Source organism: Chionomys nivalis, chromosome 8, assembly GCF_950005125.1.
Source record: "Chionomys nivalis chromosome 8, mChiNiv1.1, whole genome shotgun sequence".
In the NCBI taxonomy this organism is placed as follows: Eukaryota; Metazoa; Chordata; class Mammalia; order Rodentia; family Cricetidae; genus Chionomys; species Chionomys nivalis.
This window is the reverse complement of record NC_080093.1, coordinates 79,382,049-79,407,937: the sequence shown is the minus strand read 5'-3', so window position 1 is coordinate 79,407,937 and position 25,889 is coordinate 79,382,049. Positions and strand designations below refer to the sequence as shown.

Below are 25,889 nucleotides of genomic sequence, written 5' to 3'. Positions count from 1 at the left end.
CTGGGTCAGAGTGCAAAGCCTCCAACTGCAGTGGACAGGGTCACATCTTGTACCTTGCTTTGAAGATGGAGTTGGTAAGGCTGCCATCACCATTGACAGCTCTACCTGCATGAGCATTAGGACAGGACAGGGTGCCCAAAGGCCATGAAGTTCGGTGAGACTGGAGGAAGGACTCCAGAGCTTTCCTGCTGCTCTGGGTCAAGGGGCAGCCACACCCAAAGAGCAGAGCCATTTTTGCCATGTCCATCTTTTCGAGATGAATTGTTTTCCTTTCTGGTACAAAGGGAAAATGTGAAACCCCACTGAATTCTTATTGCTGAGCAGGAGGGATTCTGCCAAGGGCTGATGATCAAGATGCAAAAATGTAGAATATTAAATGAGAAGCCGATTACATGGCATGTGAGGACAGTGTCTGTGTATATGTGCATGCATGAGTCTGGTATATGCTTGCATGTGTATGAGTAAATATGTATACATATGTGGGTATGGATGCATGCTTGTGTTACGTATATGAGTGCATGTATTCTGTATTAATTTCATTTCTGTTGCTATGATAAAAATATACTGACCAAAGCAACTTACGGAAGAAAGGTCTTGTCTGGGTCCCAATTTCCATGTTACGGTTCATCTTCACAGGGAGGTCAAGATGGCAGAAAAATAAGATAGCCACATCACATCCACAGTCAAGAGCTGGGAGGATAGATGCTTGCATGCTAGTGCTTAGCTCTTTTTCTCCACCCATATAGCTCAGGACACAAACTTAAAGAATGATGGCACCCACAGTTGGCCAGGTCTTTCCACATCAATTACTTTCGTTTAGACTGTCCCTCACAACCGTATTCCTGAGCCAACCTTACCTGGATCATTTCTCACTGAGACTGTCCTCCCAGGTGATTCTAGATTGTGTCAAGCTAACAGTGAAAACTTATCACCACACATCTGCGTGAGCATATGAATGTGTGCGTGCACACGTGCACATTCGTGTGTATGTATTTACTTCACAAGTGTGTATGAGCATGTGTGCACACAGACCTGAGTCACCATGTGGTTGCCACCTCCTTGGCACTCTGCCCTTTTCCCCTCAATGTGAAGAGATGGCCCAGTCAGCTTCCCTCATTGTCTTTCTGTGAGTGGCAGCGGCAGCCTCTAGCCACCAGAATGTGAGCTCCTGACAGATATTAAAGAAGAGTTCACCTATTAGAGCTAAACAGAAAAGCATATGGAAACGGCAACGAGCATTAACATCTGCTGCCCTGGCTCCATCTGTTCCCGCTGGCCAGGCTTCACCGCTAGAGTTGTCTGCACCTTGGCACAGCGGCTCCTCCCTCCCTCCAAGAAAGGCCAGGCTGTGCCTTGGTTTCTATCCAGGCAGGCAGGCAGGACCCCGGGGCTTCTCAGGTATTCTGTAAATGCAGGGTTTATGTCCAATGCAGGGTGTCTGGAGGCCACGGTCCCTGGGATTGACACTGTGATCTGCTGCTTGCTCACAGGCACCATCCCACGCTGTCACTTCCTTGTCTGTTAAGTGGTTTAACAACAGTGGTAGATGCCCATGGGGATCCTTGTGAGGATGAAATGACACCTTTGTCACATTGGCATCTTGTGAGCATGCACAAATAGTGGCTCTTGCTTTCTGTAAGGATATATGTCTCCTGATCTATTATACAATCCTAGCTTCTTTTTTTTTTCACATTTCTTTGGGGGCTGGTAGTGATCAAGCCCAGAGCCTTGCATGCGAGGCAAATACTCTACCATTAAGCCATATTCCTAGCCCTTTTATTTTATACTGAGTAGTATGGAAATGTGAATGATATCTACCCTATGGTCTCAGGCATTTGAATACTTGGTCTCTAGTTAGGCAGCTTAGGAGGTGTGACCTTCCTGGAGGAAGTGCATAACTACGGATGGGCAGGCTTTGAAGTTGCATTCATGGCTTTCCCGGTTGACTTTCTGCTTCCTGTTTGGAATTCAGAGTGAGCTGTTTCTGATACCACGCTTCCCCCCTCCCCATGGTGGTGATGGACTTCCATCCCACTGGAACTGTGAGTCCAATAAACCCTCCCTTCTATAAGCTGCCAACGTCAAGGTGTTTTTATCCCAGCAATAGGAAAGTGCCTGATAGAAGGAATGTCTTGCTATGCAGGTAGGTTTGATGGGATCTTCTTGTCTGAGCCTCCTGAGTAGTAAGGATCATAGGTGTGACTTCCATACCTGCCTGGCTTGCCTACTCTAAATTCCATATCCTTATGATGACTCCATGGGCTCTGTATAGAGCAAAGTTTTTCTTTTTCTATTTGCACCCTGAGAGATTTAGTCCTCATCCTCTATGCTCCTGGCAGGACTCTGAGCGGAGGTGCCAGTATACCATTTAATGGTGGAATCTGAGAGATTCCATTCCCGTGTCCTTCAGAGAACTGGGCCAGTGCAGGGCAAGCCTGCCTTGTCTGTGTTTAGCCTGCAGACTCTGGTCCCACCTGAGTCAAGTTTTGCCTCCAGCTAGCAAGACAAGCTAAACGTTATTTTAGTGTATCTGGTCGCCTGTCAGAAATCATTTCTAAGGATGTTTTCCCTGTCGTTCCCCTGTCCCTTGCTCTCCAGCGCAGCTGCATCTTAAAAGCAGTTAGCATAACACAGCTGTCATCCCCCGGCCCCTGGAAATGGAATGACAGGGTGAAGGCAGGAGCGAGAAGGACAGCGGGTGGCTCCCGCGCCTTTTAAAATCCAAATTGCTATTACACTTACTTATTTGTGCGCGTGTAGAGGGGGTGCACCGCACACAGGTGTAAGTCAGAGAGCAGCGGAATCAAACAGCATAGAGACTAATTTCTCATGTGTTTTCTCATGAGAAGGGTGGGGCTGGCTCTGACATCTAACACAGTCAGTTCAGGCAGCCTCTAGAGGGGACTCTGTTAACAAGTTTTCAGTTTTCCACTGTTGTGTCAAAATATCTGAGATCATCATCACCTTTTCATGATGTGTGCCACCCATAACCCTCCTGATACCAGCGCAGCCAGATTCAAAGTTGCGAATGGATGAAAATGCTGAGGGTTTATTATTATTGTTGTTATTTTTGTTGTTATTGTTGTTATTGGTGGTGGTGGTGGTGGTGTGTGTGTGTGTGTGTATGAGTGACTGACTTTTTCTTGAAACCTAATTTGTGGTTCTGGAGGGCGTGCTTTGTAGATGACAGTGTTAGGTGACAGCGAAAGGGTTGGACTGGCCTACAAGGTTTATCTTGTCTCATTATTTCACGAGTATCAGATTACCGTTGCTTGAGTATGATGAGCACACAATGTCTCAGTAAGAGTGTGGGGCAGAGGAGGCCTGCCCACCTCCAGGCAGTCAGGATGCAGAGACAGAGTAAGAATTCAGGGTCCCAGCATCCCCATCAAGAACACACCCCTAATGACTTCTTTCCACAAGACTCCTCATCCTAAAAGGTTCCACCCCTCCCTATAGTTCCTTGGGATGGGACCAAATCTTCAACCTATGGGTCTTGGGGGACATTTAAGACCCAGAATAGAGTAGACTATTAATAACCTTGCTTCATCCAGGGGGAAAGTGAGCAAAAAAAAAAAAAAATAGGAAATACAATAGGGAACAGTACCATGCTAGGCCACCATGTTCAGTCTGTAGATGGGAAACAGGTCTGGAGCACTGTATTGCTAAGCAGATCCACAGCCTGGGGTGTAGGCAGGTGCGATGTTCCCTACGCCTCCCTGTCTGCCAGCTGCATCTATCCAGCAGGACAGCTCTGACTGGACCCCTTCTGTACTGGTGTCTGCGCCCTGGAACCTGATTTACAGCCATCCCCAAGCTGAGGGAGCATTGGGGTAGAGTAGATGGGTGTATACGCACTTTGCTATCCATTCAAGTCACCCAGAAGTTTCGTCATATCTCAGCTCCCAGACTGCATCACAGACCTACTCAATTGGTTTGTAAGCTCCCAATGAGGCTAGTGGGGAGGTACAATTGAGAGCCGGGGGACTAGATGCTGTGAGTTATCTCTAGGTCATGCTCCAAGGGCAGAATGATTAAGAGAGTGCCAAGGGAGAGTCCCAGAGAGAAGAGTGCTTGTTCAGATCCCCAGTACACACACACATGCACACGCATGCACGCATGCACACATGCACACACATAATCTCTGTTGGGGATGCTGAGAGAGGAACGTCCCTGGAGCTCCTTGGCCAGAAGCCTAGCCAAGTAAGTGAGAAGAGCAGACGTTAAGAGGAGAAAAAGACAGACTACAACTGCAATAAAACATTGAAGGAAGCAGACCGATGGCAGCCTGCTCCTCGGGCTCACAGGAAGCACCACCCAGTGGCCTGAACAACTGTGACCCATCATGATGCCAGAGCCACCTCTAATGGGTATTTCACAAGTCCTGTGAGGCTTTACAAGGGGCAGCTACTGTCTGACTCCAGTCAGACTTCAAGCTTCAGAGCACAGCTGGTCCCAGAAAAAAAGGTGACCCACTGGAGATGTCTCCTAGGATAAAGTGCATACCACTCAAGCATAGGGTCTGTGTTCAGATCCCCAGCACCCACATAAAATCCAGATGTGGTGATGTATACTGGCAGCCCAGCAGTGGGGAATGGAGGCAGGCATCAAGAGACTGACTCAGAAAGTAGAGTAATGGGGGAAATTCCCCAATATCAATGTCTGGCCTCCTCATGTGCACACATAGATGAGTACACCTACATCACACACACACACACACACAGGCAAAGCCCTTTGAACAACAAAGTTTCCCAACTATGAACCATCCTCCCATCCTGCAAGGCACACACCTCTGGGAATAGTCTGTGGGACAGGACAGGCAGGAGGAGGCAGGAATAGCTTATCTTTCCACCTGACAGCCAAGCAGCCAGCCTCTGCCCCAACCCTAGGGCAACGGACAACAGTCCTTGATGTTGAGGGAGCTGCAGTGGGCCTTGACTCCCAAGCTTTCCAAGCAGATAAAGAAGACAGTGCCTACAGAACCCCAGAGGCTTGGTTGTCCAGCCCCGCCCACCGGGATAAAATGCCCCAGGAGCAGGTGACAGCCTATTTACTCCCCACACACACCCCAGTGCCTGAGGCGCCAGCTGGCTCATGGTTGACACCCAGGAAGTACCTGTGAGGGAACTCAGGAGAGGTCACTGTGGAACAGTGTTTGACAGCCACCTCTGTTGATTTCCTGGTGTTTGCTATCACTCCGATAACATTACCGGATCTCGTCAGCCTTTGGATTTAACTGTATGTATACCTATCGTCCATAGGAAGAAAGCCTGGCCCAGAGAAGTTAATGAATTATCCTAGCATCACACAGCTGGGAGTGTAAAAGATGGATTTCAGTTCAGCAGAGAAGAGATGGAATGTGCTCTAGAATCGCTTTGTTGGTTGGTGCCCAATGGTCCTCAAATGTGTCACTTTCTCTGTAGTTTTGCATAGCTCTTTCTGATTGAGGCCGCTTAAGAAACAGACAGTCCACTACATTGCCTCTTCAGGGAGTGACCTGTATTCTCTTTGGGAGCAGTGACACACAGAATGGTCTATGGAGAAGTTCAAAACTCCACCCTGAAACTCAGTAGACAATGGGAGGGCCTGGTGATCTGTTCTATCAGGAGGGACACACCTAGTCCCACGATCACATCCCCTTCATTCTCAGCACCTGGTCCCATTGTCATACCCCTCACTCTGGGTAGAACCTTTCCAAAAGCTTGGATTTGAGTGTGGCTGTCACTGTGGACACAGACTTGTCCTCTGCCATCCCAAACCCAGGTGCAAACAGGAAGTGTCAGTGGGGCGCCTACATTGTGCACAGAGCAGCCTGGGAGACCGTAGCCCTCCATGGGAATCTAGCCAATGAAAACATGTTTGGAAACCCCTGACTCCGGTCGGTGGGCCAAGGCAAGCAGAGACTCATAAAGGAGATTTAGAGGATGAGGGTGGCGTATTCATTTGTACCTCCACATAGTAAAAATAATTTATTGGCAGCTGCTGGAAGGCTTTGGTCTGAAATTACATGGCTGGCAATATGAAGACCTTTCTTTCTTTTTCGTTTTTCCTTTCCCTAATCCAAATGGCCTGCACTTTCAGATGAAGTAACATCATTGAATTTGTAGTGTGTGTGTGTATGTGTGCGCGCGCGCGCGTACTCGCAGGCTCACACCTGTTTATGCTTATGTAAATACCTATGTATATGTGTGTATAGTGTGTATGTGCGTATATGATTGTATGTAATATGCATGTATGTGTATGTATTTATGTCTGTGCTTTTGTATATGTGTTCGTATATATGTATGTCTGAGTGTGTATATATGTGTGTGCATGTATGCATGTCTGTGTATTCATATATAGTGCATGTATACGTGAGTGCATGCTTCTGTATGTGTGTTAATATATATGTATGTCTGAGTGTGAATGTGTGTTGCATGCATGAATGTCTGTGTGTTCATATATAGTGCATGTATATGTGTGTATGCATGCTTCTGTATATGTTTGCATAAATATATGTCTGAGTGTGTATGTGTGTGTGTGCGTGCATGCTTCCATATTTCTTTATTTACAGGTGTTTTCCCTCATTGATGCCGCAGGCCTCATGAGTATTTCCTCAGAGACTGTGGTAATGAGCTCACCAGCTTGCCATTTATCACCCACTGTGGCAAGGGGAGGGGGAGGAGTCTCAGGAGGCAGAGGATGAGTTGTGGATAGGGATGTCTTTCATCTGCTGGAGACCCATTTGTCTCCTTAAGTGCCTGTCCCGAGGGGATCTGGGCAGGAGTTTGTGGAGAAGGGTGAGGACTGGGACTGAGCAGGCGTGTAGGGTGTTGAAGAAAGAGAAGATGAGGGCGGTACCCAGGGAAAGATGTCTGTCGCTGGGGATAAACAGCATGTTGAGAATTAAATCTGACTAGGGGCCAGGGAAGGAAAAGGAAACGGAGACAGAAGGAAACCGGATCTGAGGCCACCAGGCAGGTGGTCTTGTTGACATGAGTTGATGACTCTCTATGCCAAGGGTTGGCACATACTAGGTTGCCATCTTCAGGAGCGTCAGCAGAAATGGAGTCCACGCTGGAAACACCAGGCACTCCAGCGCTGCTCCTCTCGAGCAGCCATGGCTACAGGACGCAGAACTTGTGGCCATGCCGTGTGGTGCAGGGCGAGATTCCTCACCCCTCTGTGACCCCATTGTTTCCCCTTCTCTCTCCTCTAGAAAGTCTTTCAGTATGAACACTTTCTCCAGTCACCCTCATCCTCCCAGCTCTCTTCCCCTGTTTGAACCTCTGTGACTGGTTTGAAACTCAGGAAAGGCAGTTTCAGTGTAGACTACTGTGGTTGCTCTCCAGCATCCCCCCTCCCCCGCACCCCGCAGGGGGTAAGGTACCCCCTTCTGCTGACCCCTGACCTATCTTTTTTATTTTTTCATTTATTTATGTATTTGTTTATTAGTTTTACTGTGAACATTTGGTGACGTGAGTACGGATCACAGCCTAGGTCCTTGTCACAGAGTCTGACATGACCATCATCACACATAGTGACTATTAATTTATTTATTATGTATACAATATTCTGTCTGTGTGTATGTCTGCAGGCCAGAAGAGGGCACCAGACCTCATTACAGGTGGTTGTGAGCCACCATGTGGTTGCTGGGAATTGAACTCAGAACCTTTGGAAGAACAGGCAATGCTCTTAACCACTGAGCCATCTCTCCAGCCCCTACATAGTGACTTTTGTGATAACGGAAATTATCAATTTATTGATTTCAGAAGAGCCCTACTGCAACATGATTTAATCAACCTGGAGCCCAAGTTACATATTTGACATGTGGGTGTGTGATTGTGTAGAATGCCAAAGTCCATGACCAATGTCTTTTTCCCTGCTTTAATTTTGCGGCATGGTTTCTCAGTGAACCTGAAGCTCATTGACAGGCTAGACTGTGAGCTGCCTGTGTCTGCCTCCCCAACAGGGATTACAGAAGGGGCCACCACACCTGACTTTTTCAGTAGGTACTGAGGATCAGAGCCAGGTCCTCATCCTGATTGCTTGGAAAGCATTTTACCTGCTGAGCCATCTCCCCAAGCCTCCTGTATATAAGCTTTTAAACAAAGTGCTCCAGGATCTAGGCATGTTGGTGTATACCTGTCATCCCAGCGCTGTGGAGGTGAGGCAAGACTGTGAGTTGGAGGCAGATAATAAGACTCTAAGGAAAGGAATGGAAAGAAAGATAAAAAGGTAGGAGGGAGGGGATATTGGAAGGGCAGGGATGAAGGGCTCCCAGAGGAGCAAGGAACAGCTTGTGTTACATCTTCCCAGAACTCTGGCTTCCCTTGGATTTCCCCCTCAGTGCTGTCTCTGCTTTCCTTTGTGAGTGTGTGTGCATTGTTGTTGTGTCTGTGACAGAGAAAGAGCTAGAAAATTTGGGGCTAGATGTTCTCTGCGCCATGCTGGGCTTGGAAAGAGGGATCATGCAAAGACTCTGAGCCAGCATCATCTGGGTGCTGTGGCTTTCAACCCCAAGGAGCAGCTCTCCAGGGCTGGAGTTCAGGCAGAGCCAGATGCTGGCCATCACAGAGTTTATCAGAGATGACTGTCACACTAGGGAACCGAGACAAGCTCAACGGATATGTCCAGAGGTGGCTAGGCCTTTTGGAAGGAGAGCAAGACAGTCAGAAGCAGATTAGCAAGGCTCAGGACTGGCAGGAAACCAAAAAGTTTCAAAACCAGGGAAATGGAACAGCAGTGGCCCATAACTGGTACTCAGCTTGGTTTGCTAGTTGGTTCTCTTGGAAGCTAAGCCCCTGTCCTCCCAGCTGGGGACAGGGCTGGCCTTTACTTGCTATCTAAAATCAACAGCCAATTTTTTTTCAGATGGGTAAAGCTAGCATCGGCAGCTTATTATTTTCCCTCCCTCCTTCATCCCCTCCTCCCTCCCTCACTTCCTTTCTATGGTACCAGAAATTTAACTCAGTGCCTTGTACCTGCTAGGCAGACTCTCTTCCACTAAGCTATGTTTCCAGCCCTTTTCACAATTTTTTTATTTAAATTTTAGAACAGAACCTCAGTAAGTTGTCTGGGCTGGCTTTGAACTCATTCTAAACCCAGGCAAAACCTATAATCCTCCTATCAGTTTTCCAAGAATCACAGACTTGTACCACTGGCCCAGTAAGCCATGAGAGTTTTAAGTCAGGTACTTGAAGGGAATGGAACCCATCACAGAGAGGCATCTCTAAGAAGGCGGAACATTCCAGTCTGTTAGTCTCTGGAAACCAGAGTTGAGGCCTTGGTGAAGAGAAGGCTCAGGACCAGGGTCTAGTCAAGGATGGAGGGGCATGTCGGCCTCAGGCCAGCCTCCTGAATGCAATTTGGGACTTTTGTGGTCCAAATCCCTGGTACCTCTTCAACAGACATCTTCAGTAGCATCTCCTTTGTACTAGACATGGCTGCATCTCCTCTGTGTGTATTCCTGAGAGGACAAAAAAAAAAAAAAAAAAAGAGTGTCAGTCCAAAGGCCAGGCACACAGAGAACCCTAGAACGTGAGGAAATCCTCAGCATCCTAGCAACTCAAGAGGCTGAGGCAGGAGGACAGAAAGTTCAAAGCTAGCCTGGGCAGTTTAACAAGATCATGTCTCAAAAGGTGGGTGTGAGTATGTGTGTTTGTGTGTGTGTTACATACTCATATGCACACGTGCTGGGTTTCTGTCATTGGTAGAGCACTTGCCCACCATGTGTGAAGTTCTAGGCTCAATCTGATGGGGAGGGAAGGGGGGGAAGGAGAGGGAAGGAGAGTAGAGGTGAGGAGTCTACGCATTTTTATTTAATCCAGAAACAGACATTTAGGGCTCCACCTCTGTAAAATGTCAGCTAGCTCACAGCAGCCCTCAGGACCCCCTCAAGCCTTCCCACACTCCTGAGGATCTCCAGATCGCTTTGGCTCACACCTGTCACTTATTGATGACAGATGATGGTTAAACTCAGCCATTCCCAAAAATGCTTGCTGATTGAACACCACCCAAGCCCATTACTCCTCCATAGAAATGAACTCTCAGTGGAAAGATGCAGCTTCACACCCCAGGGAGTGGACAAGAAGGACAGAGCCTTCTGGTCCTTAGTGGAACTCAATAAAGTAATGGACTAGAAAGAGGGCATCTGTTTCAGATGTGGTAGCTCAGGCCTGCCATGCCAGTCCTTGGGAGCTGAAGCAGGGGGATTGTGAGTTCCAGGCCAGCTTGGACTACGTAAGAATCGGTTACATAGATCTCAGAAAACCACAGGCAGAAGGCAGCTGGGGGTCACACCTGCTTCTGACTCCTTCATAGCTTGATGTCATTTGTCACAAAGTTCCTGGAAAAGTCCTCTGTACCCTTGTGAAAGAATGAGCTAGAAGGAAATACCATCTCCATATAATGATGGGGACAGTTTGTTCTTGATGATCCACCCCTGCACAGATCTCAGGGGCCTCCGGGGACCCCAGCATATGCTGTAAGAACCACATTAGCTTAGCAGTATGGCATCATCTAGTTACTTTTGTGTATGGGTATACTAATGTGACCATGGATTTGTGCTATGTATGTGTAACAGTGTGCCTGCCATCGTCTGGGTGTGGATGTCAGAGGACAGTTTTTCAGTTCATACAGAGAGATGTGGTTGTCTGTGTCTGCTTGAAGAGCCGAAGATGGAAGCAGAAAGGAACCCTTTTGCCTGACCCACGACCTCTGACACTAACACCTGTTAGAGGCAGTGATCTGGGCTGTGTTTGGGATGGCACCAGTATTCTTCAGAGCATCTATCCCTGGTCTCTTAAACTTTATCAGATTGCTGTTCAATGAGCTGGAAAAAAAAAAACTTTACTAGTCAATCATATTGATTAACAACAAACTCTGACAATGTTTACTAAAACCCATGTGGGACCCATCATATTGCAGATGAGAAAATTATACAGTCACTAAAGCAAGACACAGCTGCTCCCCTCCCTACCCTACCCTGTGTTCATTCAGCACAAGCAACAAAAGCAAAGGCTATAATCTCTAAATGCGTTTTTTTTTTAAAAAAAAAAAAAAAAAAAAAAAAAGAGGTCACAGCTACCATCCTCACCTCTGAGAAACAGAGACTGGCCTAAAGTCTGATCGTTAAGAGATCAAGAGAAAGGTAAGAAAAGACACCACCACCACCCCAGCTCTGTGTGTGTGTGTGTGTGTGTGTGTGTGTGTGTGTGCGTGCGTGCGTAGGGGCAGCCAGGATCAGGATCATATAACCTGCCTCTGAGAGCTGTGTTGTGTTTAGCATCTTTCTCCCTGATCAAAATTGGCTTTAAACAAGCACAAGGTTGAATGGGGGTGGAGGACATTAGTCTTAATTATTCTTCTGGAATAAAAATGAATTCTAGCAACAGCTTTGAGAGAAGGCGAAGCAGGAGCTTCTAATTGGAGTTCTGAGATGCACGCAAATGTTTGAATGAACAATCATAATAAGTACATTCAAATAAAAACAAGTCAAAGGGTTGCATTTGCATAAATAATCCAAGGTGATAGTGTTGAATTGGCTAAGAATAAAAGGGACATGGTCTTTCAAAGTATAGAAGTCATAATGTATGCGTCCACCAGGGGAGACAGATAGGAAAAAGCAAATTAAGACAAAATTTTTTTTTGAAGACTTATTCATTGTAAGTATGTGTTCACGTGCATTCGTGCGTGCACATGTGCGTGGGTGTGTGGGTATGTGAAGGTGTGGCTGAGGGTACCTCTACTTACACTTTCACAGAGAAGCTGGGTGAGGCTGTCGAGTATCCTCTGTCACTCTGCCTATTTCCTTTGAGGCAGGGTCTCACTCTGAACCCGGGGCTCCTTCTTTCTTGACTAGGCAGGAAGTTAGCAAGTCCTGAGATACTCCTGTCTCCTCCTTCTAGGAGCTGGGGTTATAGATGTATGCAGAATGCCTGGCTTGTTCTGTGGGCATTGGAATCTGTGCCTCTACAATTTCTTAACCGCTGAGCCACCTCTCCAGCCCTCAGGCATACAATTAATTAGTGAAGTTGTTACATAGTTAGGGTGTGTTGCTCATTCTTCCTCCTACTTTGACTGAGTAGGAAGGATCTTCCAGAAGTTTCTAGCACATTCACCATCACCAAAATACCCACAAGGTAAATACAATCATCACATCCGTTTCCAGATGAGGAAGCTGAGGCACAGTGAGTCTGAGTCAATTCATGCTATTACCTTGTTTAGCCTCTGTGTGTCCGGTCTCTACTCCTTGGTTGGCTCTCTTCTTCCTGCCTCACTGTGTCCCCTAGCTTTAGGGACAAACTGTAGAGCTTTAGTAGAAAGGTCCTGATCTGGGGCCCTGCACTCAATGAATATCTTCTAGGGACCTGATTGGAGATTGCCCAAGTGTGTGTGTTGAGTTCCGTGTTATTCAGGCTTATGTGTACCAACTTGTGTTGGCCAGACTTCTGGCTAGCCTAACTCGTGACAATCCTCCTGCCTCTTGCCACTTCAGTGCTGAGATTACAGGCAAGGTCCATTTACAGGCATGCTTAGCTTTTTTATTATTAAAAAATCTTTATCATATTTTATCCCCTTCCAATCTTTCCGAGATCTCTACTACTTTCCTACCCATGTAACTTCATGATTGTGTGTGTGTGTGTGTCTCTCTCTCATAAAATAAAATAAAAACAGTTAAACTAAAAGAAAGAAAACCAGTAATTTAAAATATATATATAAGCAAAAACAAAAAGAACACACACATACAGAGAAGAAAATATGAAGTATGTTTACATGGATCAGCGCTCCTGGGCTTCACAGTGGTTCTCAGCCTTCCTAACATTGGGACCCTTGAAGACAGTTCTTCATGTTATGGTGACCCCCAACCATAAAATTACTTTTGGTGCTACTTCATTGGTATAATTTTGCTATTATTATGAATCCTAATGAAAATATTTTTGAAGATGGAGGTTTGTCAGGGGTCATGACCCACAGGTTGAGACCTGCTAGAAAAGGTCCCTCTCTGGAGTGTGGTTAATATTCCCAGTGACACTCTACTGGGGAAAACCAGTTTCCCTGTTCCCAGCAGGTACCAATTGCAAATACATATTGGTTGGGAGTGGGACTTTGCGTGCACTTCCCATTCTCAGTGCTAGGATTTTTGTCTGTATTTTGTTGTTTTGTGTCAGGGTCTCACACTGAGCAGTCTAAACTGGTCTGGGACTCAATCTCTAGGCTAGGCTGACCTGGTATTGGCAGCAGCAATCCTCCTGCTCCTACCTTCAGAGTTCTGGGATTCCAGGCATGGGCTGTCATACTCAGGTGTTTGTGCTTGTTTTGCCATTAATTTTTTAAATTTTTATTTTTTTCCTTTCATTTATCTTTGTGACTTTTACACCATGCATCTCCATCCCGTTCATTTCCCTGTCCCTTCTTATCCACCCTCTGCCCTTGCAACCTCCCCTCCCCCAAAAAAAAATAAAATTTAAGAGAAAAAAGAAAAGAGAAAGAGAAGAAAAAAATCAGTCTCATTATGGAAGCTGTAGTGTGACGTAGTGAGTCACGCAGCAAATCCTTCTATCCATATATCTTTACTTGCAAATGTTCATTGCAAAGAGTGTCTGTTTGGTTTGAGGCCTCTGGTTTCTGCTACACTGTCAATGCTGGGCCCTCACTGGGACTCCTCTTAATTACCCTGCTGCTGCCCGGTGTCATGGAGGTCCTGCAGCTTTGAGTCTGCAGCACTGGTCCTTTCACGTGCTCCGGCAGATCACGGATGCAGTGAATGTTGGGGTGGGTCAACTCCTAACCCTGGTTCTGGACCTGGGTGGTTGCAGGGTTGGTCAGCCTGCAACTCCCTTGTCCTCACCTCCAGGGTGAGCTCTCCTGCATTGTCCTGGCGAGTTCATCCCTGGCAGCACTGAACTAGGGGCTGGACCAGTTCTTCTGGCTTCATGTCCTCGGGGTCAGAGCTCCCAAAGCCACACCTTGAGGCTCAGCTCTACTGTGTGTCCCAACCATGGCCCAGGGGCCACTCTTCTGAGTGCTGCAGTGGATGAGGGCCAGGGGCAGCTCTCCTGCTCTTACGACCCCAGGGCCAGCTCTACCATCTACCTTAGGCACTGATGGGCAAGGTAAGGAGTGTATCTCTCCCCCACCGATGCCACCACATGACTGATGGGTACCAGGGACAGCTCTCCCATGCTCACAACTCCAGGCTGGCTCACCCACACCTTTACCCATGGGGTTGGCCCTACTGTGCTGCCCACTGGAGGTGCAGGGCCTGCTCTCCCGAGTGCTGTAACTGGTGGAGGGCAGGGGCAGCTCTCTCACCCTTCTGACCTCAGGGCCAGCTCTCCGACCTGCCTCAGGCATTGATGGGTGGGGGGCATCACCTCTTCTCCACCCATGTGACCATATGTCAGATGAGGGGCTGAGGGGGCAGGACCAGGTCCCCCATGCTCACATTCCCCAGCCAGGTCACCTGTGCCCTCGCCAACAGGGTCAGCTCCTCTGTGCTGCCCTGATGAGGTGCTGGGACCACTGTTTCAAATGTTGCAGCTGGTAAAAGAGGCCAGCTCCCTTGCTAGCTGGAGGCAGTAGGGACAAGGGGAGAGGTGTTTTGTCATTCACGAGTCAGGGTCTCACAATGTAGCCTAGGCTTGTCTGGAACTCACTATGTAGGTCAGGTAGACCTGGATTTTAAGTGATTTTCCTTTCCCTGCCCAAGTGCTGGAATTACAGGCATGAACCACCAAGGTTTTTTTATTTTCTTACTGTTTTTCTTTTTTTTGGAGGGGGTGAGTATTCAGGGAAGGGAGAGGAAAAAATGAAGCTTGTTTGCCTCTTGGGGTTCAGATGAAGAACTGGGGGTGGGTGAGTGAGGCAATTTCTTAATATACTGGCAGACACATATATAAAGTAGATGTGTCTTACACCTGTAGTGATAGTATTCTGAGTTTGCTAAGGATGTCGTAATGTGTAGCAACATAGATGAAAGTTGAGAGCCCAGAGAAATGGCTCAGCCGCTGAGAGAGCGGCTGCTCTTGCAGAGAACCAGAGGTCGGATCTCAGGACCCATGCTACAAACAACAATTACCTATGACTCCAGCTCCAGGCCATCTGACAGCCTCTTCCGGCCTCAAAGGGCACGGCATACATGTACATATAATACATACATACACAGCAATACATAGCATGTTCCAGGCCAGCCAGGACTACATTATATAGCGTGATCCTATCTTTAAAAAAAGAATAGGGAGGTAGGTCTCATTATTTTTTCAATGTTTTTGGAATTTTGGTCCCACAACAATAAAATAAAATTTTTAAAAGGTAGAATATACGGGGATGGTGAGGTGGTTGTAGTGATTGTGGCTACTATCGAAAACAGCACAGAATCTAGGTGATGGAAGTACCCTCTGCAAGTACCTGATTCTCCGTCACTATGCCTCACATAGACTTTTCTAGAAGCTGTCAAGTAAGTGTCTATGAGCAGTTCATTCCAGAAGGCAAACATCCTCTTTCTGTCTTACTGGAATGTTTTAACAAATGTCCCATGGTAACTGAGTAGCATCTGAGGTGGAGGGAGGCCATGGTCCCATGGTAGCTGCATCCTTTGAAGGGATGGTTCAATTAATCGTGAGCCGTGTTGGCCAGTGCCTGAAATCAACAATTAGCCAGAGGAACTGGCTGCGGAGAAAACTCAAAGCCACCCTGGCCCACCGGATGAGACTCTGTCTCAGAATAAAAAATAAATAAATAAAATAAAAAAGGGCCAGAGACTGTAGCTCCATGGCAGAGCACTTGACTGAGATGTGTAAGGAAATGAATTTGAACCCAACACAACAAGGGCAGTAGAAGATCACCGGTTTGTGTCTTTCTTGAGACTCATTGCCAGGCTTGTTTGGCACTGGCTGCACTGTAGTTAAAAATTAAGTTAAATTAAACCAAATTTAATAACTTTTAAAAAGCATGCTGTCTTGCTTATGGGATTGACTGTGGTTTAAGCCTAATTTTTGTTATGGACGAGATAGCTATGCTTATCCTAAAGGCAATGTATCCAATGCTTTATGATTTGATCCTGATGGTTCCAGCTCTTCTATCATCACAACACCTTCTACTGGGATATGAACAGGAGCCCCGAGGGAAATCTTCCCCAGACAGTGCAGTGGATGAGGGGAATCTCTGAGAATCGCAGTAATTGTGCTGGTGTCCGTGAGCATGGAAAGGCCTTAGTGGTCTTGTGGGGAACTGAGTGGGAAACTTCCATTGTCTGAGATATGAGAGAAGATTGGCAGCTTTGGCTCAGGCTTCACACCTGCTACACTGCCCTCTCAGGGCCAGCCTGCTTAGAGTGGCTTACCAGACTGACAGCTTTCCATTTCTCTAATTCCGCAGGATGGCTACTTCTCTCACCGGCCCAAAGAAAAAGTTCGGACCGACAGCAACAATGAGAACTCGGTCCCGAAGGACTTTGAGAATGTGGACAACAGCAACTTCGCCCCCAGGACCCAGAAGCAGAAGCACCAACCAGAGTTGACAAAGAAGATCCCGAGCAGGCAGAAAGAGCGGCTGCAGAGGAAGCTGGATGCTCAGGAGAAAGGACAGGGGCAGTCAGTCCTGGGGAAAGGCTCCAAGGAGGTGCTGCCTCCTCGAGAAAAAGCCATGGGTGACAGTAGCCAAGGGAAGGATCTCTCGAGACACAGCCATGCCAGGAAGACTGGTGGTGGTGGGTCCCCTGAAACCAAGTCTGACCAGCCCCCCAAGTGTGACATCTCTGGCAAGGAAGCCATCTCAGCCCTGACCCGTGCTAAGTCCAAGCACTGCCGCCAGGAGATTGCAGAAACCTACTGTCGCCACAAGCTGGGCCTGCTGATGCCAGAGAAGGTGACTCGGTTCTGTCCCCTGGAGGGTAAGTCACTTTCTCCTGTCTCTGACCCCATCTTTCTGCCTTCTCTCAAGCCCTCTGAGTACAGCCACACTGTGTCTCAAATCCTGATCACAGGACCTGATTTGTCTGGGAACTCTGAACTCCTGCCGTATACTTTAAGGACAGTTTTATCAAGTTGCATTGCGTGTGTTAGTATTTTAACCTGTTCCCTTTAGCGGTAGTGCCTGCCCAACTTTGACACTGTGATATGACCTCGGGGTCTACAGATGTTTTGTGTTGTGTTCCAGCTATACTGGAATGCACAGGCTATGGAAATCAGAAAAAAAATCAGTCTCTAAACCTTGGCTTTTTTTCCGTTATTATTACTACCTACATAATATAATCTATCAGCTAGTTATACAGCCCTGACATTATAGAGATTATCCGGAGAGTATTTGTCACATACAGGAGGATGTGCAGGCCATAAGCAAACACCATAACACTTCACAGAAGAGATGGGACACTGCTGCGTATGCATATTGTGGGATCCCATACCCAATACCCCCCCTGGTTTCTGAGGGACCTCTCTTCGTGGCGCTAAGTGTCCATACAGTTTATCAGGTGGGTTGTGGCCTCAAATTTCAAGTGTCCCAAGGGAAGGTTGGAAAGAGAGGCTTCGCATGCCCTTCACACGTTCCCTCTTAGTCAAATTCAGCCTGACTTTTTGAGCTTGTAGCAGCAAATGCGTATCCATGCAACGCTCCCTGAACAACAGACAGATCTACAAAGATCCTCCTTTCCCCGTCGTCTGTGTGGTCCAGGTGGTTCCTGTCTGTGTTCCTGATTGCACTTGGCACTTAGTGTGCAGCCATAATTAAGTGGAATGCAATGTTTCCAAGAGCTGTTCTTAGTCAGTGCCAGGCAGGGGGCGCTTTGGAAGTCTGAACCAAGATCATGTGACACCTCCCACGTATAGAGTTTGCATGCTTGCTCCACGAAGGGCCTAGTAGTAAATCTATGTGGCTGTTGGGCCCTACATCTCTATCACAATAACTGGAGTCTGCTCTTGGAGCAAACACACAAACATCAATGCACTTGTTTAGGTTACAGGGGATTTGGATTGCTTCCTTGCTTGTGAGGGAGAGGCTTGCATCCTTGGCCATCTAATTTAAGGTATGAATGTCATGAACTCAAAAATGTACATAGCACATCTGACCTATGGAATGCCCTAGCTCAGTTTGGTCTACCTTAAATGTGCTCAGAAAGTTTCCATCAGCCTATAAAACCAACAAAAAGCAAAGCTTATGCTAAGATAATGTGTTTACTGCTTCGTGTAAGTTATTATATGCTGCAGTGAAGCTGGGAAGTAGGGTGGGGTGGGAGTGGTTTGTGTTTCCAGCATGGTCAAGTTGAAAAGTCCTAAGCCATCCATCGTTACTTATGGACCATCCATAGTCCAATAAACAATGCTGTATTTTTATCACCATGAATCTTTTGTTGAAGAAACTTAGGCTCAGGGAGGTTTAGGATTTGGGTGCAGGCATGTGGCTAATAGCCAGCAAAACTGGTCCTGGAATTCAGGTTGCAGAGCCTGAGTCCCCTTCCTTAAGACTGTTGGTCTTCAGGAGGAAAACAGATTTTCACTTCAGCCCAAAGAAATTTTGCAGCCTACGAGCTACTCCCCTTCGTATAGTCAGAAGGGACAGTGTCGTCTGGGGAAACAAGGGAACTTATGATAATGATACAGAGTATGGGTGTGAGGCTACAGTGCCTACATTTGGAGCCCGGATTTCCTCTGAACAAACTGGGAGACAGGGCAAGTTGCTTGCCCTCTCTGTACCTTGGTGGTGTATACATCTCAAAGGATTCAAGACCACACAGTTGAGCAAATACACCTGGCCAGTGTTGCACACATTACACAGATATTTGCCTTACAGCTTGCTCCACAATCATCCACCACCACACGGCAGAGTTTCCCATGCTTCTCCTGGTCATGCTGAGATAGATGTCTGCAAGCTGCTGTGTGCTCACTGGGGCTGCCTGCAGGGTTGGCTGTCTCTGCGAAGGTGGCACACTCTCCCAGGACCTCCAAACTGGTTAATGGGGTTGGCATTTAAGACACATGGCACACCAGCCCCATGATGCTTTAATTTCCTGCACCATGGCCTCCCCTTTGCAGTAAATTTACTGTGAATAGACTAATTGCAAAATAACTCTAATTGGGTAGTTATCAATGAACAACTTCCCGTGAAACAGAATGGCTTACAATTAATAGCATTTAAGCCATAAACTATTCTTCTGTGGAAAGCAGGGATGTAATTACACCCCACAGGGAGACTGCCTTCCCCTTCTGGAAACCATGACACCCGGAATTCCCTCTGCTCAGGAGAGACTGGAGCTTCAGCCTAGTGGTCCTTTTATATCCTGCAAAATGAAGAAAGGAGCAAGGGCACATGGAACACATGACATCAGACACTGTAGGAGCATAGCTGTTCCTCCCCACACAGAGGCATTCGCTGGGCCTCACCCAGACCATAGCCACTGCAGGTCAGTTCCTCAGGCCACCGGGCAGATCCAAAAGAAAGGAAATTGATTTTCCATGTTGACTTTTGTGAAGGGGTTGTTCCAGCGGCTCCTACCTTGCCGTCCCTCAGCCTCATCCCTACTCAGCCCCGGGGAAGCCCTGGAGAAGGTTTGCTTTCTGCAGGGATATTCTTGCCTTTTCGACCTTTGTTCTCTGCCTTATGTGGAAAACAATCTGAAAAGAGGTGTGCAGAAGACTCCCCTCGTTCCATGTGAGATTACCTATTACCGCTTGCATGTGTGCAGGGGAGAAGACTCCTGTGGACTGTCCACCAATGAACATGCAGAGAGAGTCCGAGGGGTTGTTTGGGAAGACCTGTCCCTGATGTGTGACCTCAGAGGAACTTGTCTTCAGACCCCCAGCAAACTTGACTCCCATAGATCCTGTATTCACTGCAGCCAGCAAGCTCCCAACACACAGACACACAGGTACACACAGACACACAGGTGCACAGGTACACACAGACACACAGGTACAGGCAGAGAGAGAGAGAGAGAGAGAGAGAGAGAGAGAGAGAGAGAGAGAGAACACCTGTCCATCCTTTGGTCTCAAGAACCACCCTAGAACCCCCAGTCACTCTGACTGAACCTCCCTGTATCTTAGGGAATATAATAATAAAAGCAAAGGTCAAGGGTCTCTCGAACTGGGGAGGGGGTTGTTTTTCAAACCAAGATTGCAAGATTTTGAGCCTCTAGGATCGAAGCCACAGCCCTGCCTTTACTTCATTCCCCAGTCTCCTAGGGTTGCAGTCTCAGACCCTTGTGGTGGGGAGGGCTTGGCAAAGCACAGCAGCTCACAGCATGTTGTCCAGGAAGCAGAAGCAAAGTATGAGCTGGGGCAGACGTTTTTGGGTTTTGTTGTTGTTGCTGTTGTTGTTGGAGACAGGGTTTCTCTATTTAGCCCTGTTATAGAACTCACTTTGTAGACTAGGCTGGCCTCAAACTCGGAGATCTGCCTGCCTGCCTGCCTGCTTCTGCTGGGATTAAAGGTGTGTGCCACCACTGCTCGGCTTGTCTTCTGCAGCCTTTGAAACCACCATAGGCACCACCCACAGTCAGAGGTTTGCCTTCCCCTCTCAATTAATTCCACCTGAAAATGCCCTCAAAGGCAGAGGCAGGGGCTGCTGCCGCAGTCTCCCAGGGGCTCCTCAGTCCAGTCTGGTTGGACACAGAGGTAAACCCTGCCTGTGAGTCCCCTAGGGCTCACACCTGAACAACTCTATTAGGACTCTTCTAAGGCACTTGGCTGTTAGAACTGAGGAGAAAGCTAGCCACCCAGAAGGCTTTCTAGACAGCTGACATCAAAAGTGCTCTTTCTTCCTCCCTCCCACCTCTGCCACCTCTTCATCTGTCCCCAGAGATGTCAGGCTGCTGCCCCGGCTGGAGTGCTGATGCTGTCCTTTCAAACTTGTCGCTAGAGTGTGCTTGTCCCTAAGGGATGTGCCTGGGAACAGAGCTGAAAAGTTTGCACAGGAAGAGGAAAGCACCCGCGACACACCGAGCAGGAGGCCTCTCCTGGTTGTGGTCAGGCGCATCTTCTGGAAACTTCCTGTATGAATAAGCACTTTGCAAACCAAGTGTATTTTTAACACGAGGATCATGGCTAGATGGAGTTTTTCCCATGTGCTCACAATGACCTCTATAGACCAAGGGATTGAGAACAGGCTTCTTACTCCGCTCTTGTGAGCCGAAGCTTGGAGCAGTTCTGCCTAGAGAGAGCCTGACTAATCGGCTTCCCTTTTGTTCAAGGCTGGAAGGGGATTTTGGAGGATAAAGCTCCCGCATGGCTGGGAGGCAGGGCAAGTGGGGTGCTTTACTGGCCTAGAGCACATGGGTGCCTGTCTCCTCTTCCCTGGCTCCCTCACCCCATAGCACAGCAACTCTCCCTCTCTTGAGTAACCATGGAGACACTAACATCTGGGCCCCTGTTGCCAGGAATGTCACAGGCAGTTTGAGAATACTGGTAATTTGGGTTGTACAGTTGGCAAGCTTCTTTTTTTCATAAATTTGAACAAAATTGTTGATTCTTCTAGCACCTGGCACCAGGCTTCATATTCATCAAGTATCTGTTGCTATTGAGTGGTTTGAGATAAGGGAATGAATGAAATCCTACCTCGCATCCTCTGGCGTTTTCACAACTCCGGGGAAAGTCTAGGATACCCAAAGAATGCCGTGGAAATTCATCTTGAGCAGGAACACTTCAATATTGCCCGTTTTACTAAGCCAAAGGATGCGCCGAGCAGTGTGTTAGCCATTCTCCTAGCTGAGACAAATGTGCCTGAACAACACAACCTAAAGGAGGAACGCTCTCTGTGGCTCTATTTCATACTCTGTGGTCCCTGGTCACTTCATTGTTTGGGGGCTGTGGCCAGGACAGGGCATAGCATCAGGGCAGGTGTGACAGGCATTGTGTTGTAGGGCAGAGCTGCTCACTCATGGCAACCAAAATGGAAAAGCAGAGAGAGAGGGGCTAGGGACCAGGTATCCCCTTCAAGGTGGATACTAGGGACCAGGTATCCCCTGCTTCTTCCACCTAGGCTTCATCTTCTAGTTCCCACAACTCCTAACACCTAACAGACCTCCTAGTTCAATGGAAAATTCCTCCTGAGCCCGTCACTTTAGGAAAGCCCCGCCCTCGAATACCCAGCTGTAGACCGAGCTTGGCAGAAGCCTTCTAAGAGAGTATTCCATATCCAGTCCAGACAAGCACCTAAACAGGGTGCTGAATGGATGATATGATGAATGAGAGAGACAATAGCTGATCCCATGACACTCACCTTGCAGGGTGGGCATGGGCGGTAGGCAGGAAAGATGCTGTTACCTACCTGGCTGGCATCAAGCAAGGCAGAGGGAGGGGCTGTGATTCTGACAGGAGTGTCTTGGGAAGCTAAGTGAAGAAATGGTCTTTGGATATAAATTTGGTCTCTTTTGGAAGCACTTGTTAAGATTGTTAACACTCTCCCGATGAAATAAATGGCTTACACTCTTGAACGTACTGGGTTTGTTGATTGACTCAGCTAATACGTATTTAGCGGCTACCATATGCCAGGCACCAGTGCTGGAATAAGAACCGTAAACAAAGCAGTTGGAGATCGCTGCCTTTATAGAGCTTATGTTCTGGGAGAAGCTGACCATTATGAAATGAATAAGCAGAACCAGCCTTCGTACAGCTAGGAAAGAAGGTTTGCACCCGCAGGTCCAATAACAGATCATCATTTGATTGGCAGTTGATGGTTTTGAAAGCCTTGGGGGAGGGCTGGCAGGTCTGTGTCTATAGCAGAGCCTTTGGCAATGCTTCGCCTGGGATGGCATTTCAAATAGAACAGGGTCTAAGAGGCTGAGTATGTAGCTCAGAGGGTCCAGTACTTTACCTAGCATGTCCTAGCTCTGGGCTCCATCCCAACTCCTCATAAACTAGGTACAGTGGAGCCGGCCTCTAAGACCAGCATTCCCGAGGTGGAAATAGGAGGTTACAAGTTCATGATCATCCCTGGATACATAGGAGTTTGAAAGCAGTCTAAATTACATGAATTCCTGTCTATAAGCAAACAAATAAATAGCTATTAGTTGAACAGACCTAATCTGAAAATACAAAATCCGAAATGCTCTAAGATCCAACATTTTCTGTTATTTTCTTGAGACAGGGCATCACTCTGTAGCACAGAGTCTTCTGCCTCAGCCTCTTGAGTGCTGAGATTGCCGGAATGAGCCATGGTACCCAGTTTTGCCCTTTTTTTGAGCACAACCAACTTCAGCCCTCAAGAGGAAAATTCCACGTATGAACTGTTGTGACTCACAGCAGTCAAAATGCAGGCACTCTTAAAATACTATACAAAATTACCTTCAGGTATATGTATAATGTATGCTTATATCAGTTATACACGCAATTACATGTTTGTATTTGAATCCCACTATGTATATGAGGAAAAATTTCAAGTTTAAAATACCTTAAATGTGAGCCTGTTTGTCCCAAGCTTTGTGGAAAGGGGTCCAAAACCTGGATCACGTTTAGCAGCCCACTATAGATGACTAATTTCCAAGGATGAGTCTCAGTAAGTGAGTCACATTAACTCAGTGACTCCTTCTGGCAACTCCATTATGTAGGAAATTAAGGCACAGAAAGAGAAGACCCAGCAAAGGCACACAGTTGACAAGGAGCACAGTCAGGACTCAGTGGGCTCAGGGTTCAATGGCCAGAGGCTCAACCATATGCTATGCCACCTGCAAAAGAAAGAAGCTATACAGGGCTCTGCCTGTACCACCTCCCAGCTACTGCAAAAAGCGCACACTGTCGGGTAATTGACTTGCTACTGGGGCGGGGACTGATCCCATTAGAGACCCCCAGTGGTCTTCAAACTTAGCTGGTCACTCTATATGAGTAACAGGCTACATGGTTGTCCCCATTTCTCTGTCACTTTCTGGTTTCCCAGTATGTTTGCATTAGTGTAAAAATGACAAAGCAATAATTTTTCATTGTATCCTTCAGTCACCCATGAGAGATTGGATTTAGGTCACAATTTATTACCCCGTGGAATTTAATCCAATTTTTAACACCATGTCAGCCACTCCAGTATTAGAGCTTTTTTAATGGCTGTGAAATTTATACAATGATAAAGTAATTTAAAACATATGTAGGAAGAGCATCGGTACAAATTGATGCATACAGAACCTTATGGTAAAAATTGAATAGGAGATAAACACAGGCAGTGGTGATTGATTACAGCATAGTGGCAACCATGTCCTGTTGATCAACTCTTAATGGCAAAATTAGTAAGCTAATTTATTCTTCACAATTTCAGAGAGAGTTTATGTTGCCCTAAATCAAGATCGAGGCTGAGTCACAAAGCCCAAATTAATCACTCACCTCCCAGTGTGGTGTGGGTCAACTTAGAAATAAGCCTGGGTGAATGGGAGGCTGCCAACAGCCAGTCCCGGGGGAAAGCAGGAAGACAATGGGGGAAGTATGGAAGAACCTGCCTTGTCCATTTAATTTGTAATTTGTGTGTGTGCATGTGCATAGGTGTGTGTGTGTGTGTACACATGCATTTGCATTTGTCAGTGTCATGCTGTATGTGTGTGTGCCTGTGTCTGTGTCCTGTGTGCATGTGTCTGTTAGGGTACATACACAGAGAGGACAGAGGACACCAGGTGTCCGCTCTCTGCCTTGTTTCCTTAGACAGGACTTTCACTGAACCCGGGCTTAGGGAGCCAGCTCCAGCGATCTCCGTCTCTCTGTCCCACCTGCCACTCTGGAGTTGCGCACAACCAGGCTGGCTTTTTTGTTTGAGTTCTGGAGATTTGAGATAAGATCCTCAGACTGACTGCTCTCTTCCACTGAACCGTCCTCCCGGCTCTTACTTAGTTTTGGAAAGTTGTCTGTCTTCTCCATTCTCCCTAAGAGAAACACATTTAGTGCCATTCTGAAGGCACAAGAGCACCCCCTCTTTGCTGCCTACCGTGGATGGCGCAGATGTTGAGATCTGATTCCCTGGGACCCGGTGTTAGTTACTTTCGTGCTGATGTGACGAGACACCTGGCAAAAACAACTCAGAAAGATTTAATATGACTCATGTCCTCAGGGGACACAGAAAGCACAGTGAGGGCTCTACCCACTGAACCTCGGGGTTCGTTGTGGTTCATTGTTAATATTTGTTTTTTGTTTGTTTTTCCTTGGGTATAGATTTCAGGTTCACTAGATGGATAAGTGTTAGAAACTGATGATACAGTGCTGATATACTTGACACTCCCAGATTACATGCCTGGAAGATGGTTGTGAAGGCAGCTTTTGCACTGTAGATGTTGTTGCAGGGTGATCTTTGCAGCTAGGCCTTCTGCAGGCAGGCATTCTTTCACTTCGGTCTCCTGGACCAGTAGGATGGGATGTTCTGGTAAGAGCTGGTCACTTTTTCCAGAGGTGCATCTCACCTTTATTTTGGGATAGTAGGGGGCAATTGTTAGGCATTGAGTAAAACAGCAGAATAATCAGATTTATAGTTACAAAAGAGGGTGACAGAATTTCTGTAAAAGACCAACTAATAAACATTTCAGGTTTGGCAGGGCCTCTTATCTCTACCTAACTACTCAGCTGTATATGGAAATGACTGGGTATGGCCATGCCCTAATAGTCACCTGTTTGCAGAACAAGTGGGGTTTGGCCCAAGGTTGTGCTGTCCACTCCTGCTTAAGACAAACTGTTCTTAAGGTTATAGCAGGCTGAGAAGAGAATTTGCAGAAGGGGGCGTATTTACGCCCCACCCTCATTACGCCTCCACGATCAAGCTTGTTCAGGCCTAGAAGTTAGGAGAAACCTCTACAGGAAGCAGTCTCCCTTCAGGTCCCTAATAGGTCTCAGCATAGATGTTGCCTCCCCCTGCTCCTTACCCATTTCCAGGTAAGCTCCCAGGACAGAGGGTCTCTGCAAGGTTCAGCCTGGAGGTTCAGCTGAGCAAGAGCAGCCAGACCAGGCAGCAAAGAA

General features: G+C 47.3%; 1 protein-coding gene across 3 annotated transcripts in view; it reads left to right on the top strand.

Annotated features, from left to right (window-relative positions):
* The window catches only part of Xylt1 (xylosyltransferase 1), a 292,416-nt gene that overhangs the window by 153,363 nt on the left and 113,164 nt on the right, over positions 1-25,889 (top strand). For all 3 annotated transcript variants that reach the window (XM_057779365.1, XM_057779364.1, XM_057779363.1), the window contains one exon: positions 16,360-16,873. In XM_057779365.1, the coding sequence (XP_057635348.1) occupies positions 16,360-16,873 (514 nt within the window). The remainder of the gene's footprint in view (positions 1-16,359; positions 16,874-25,889) is intronic.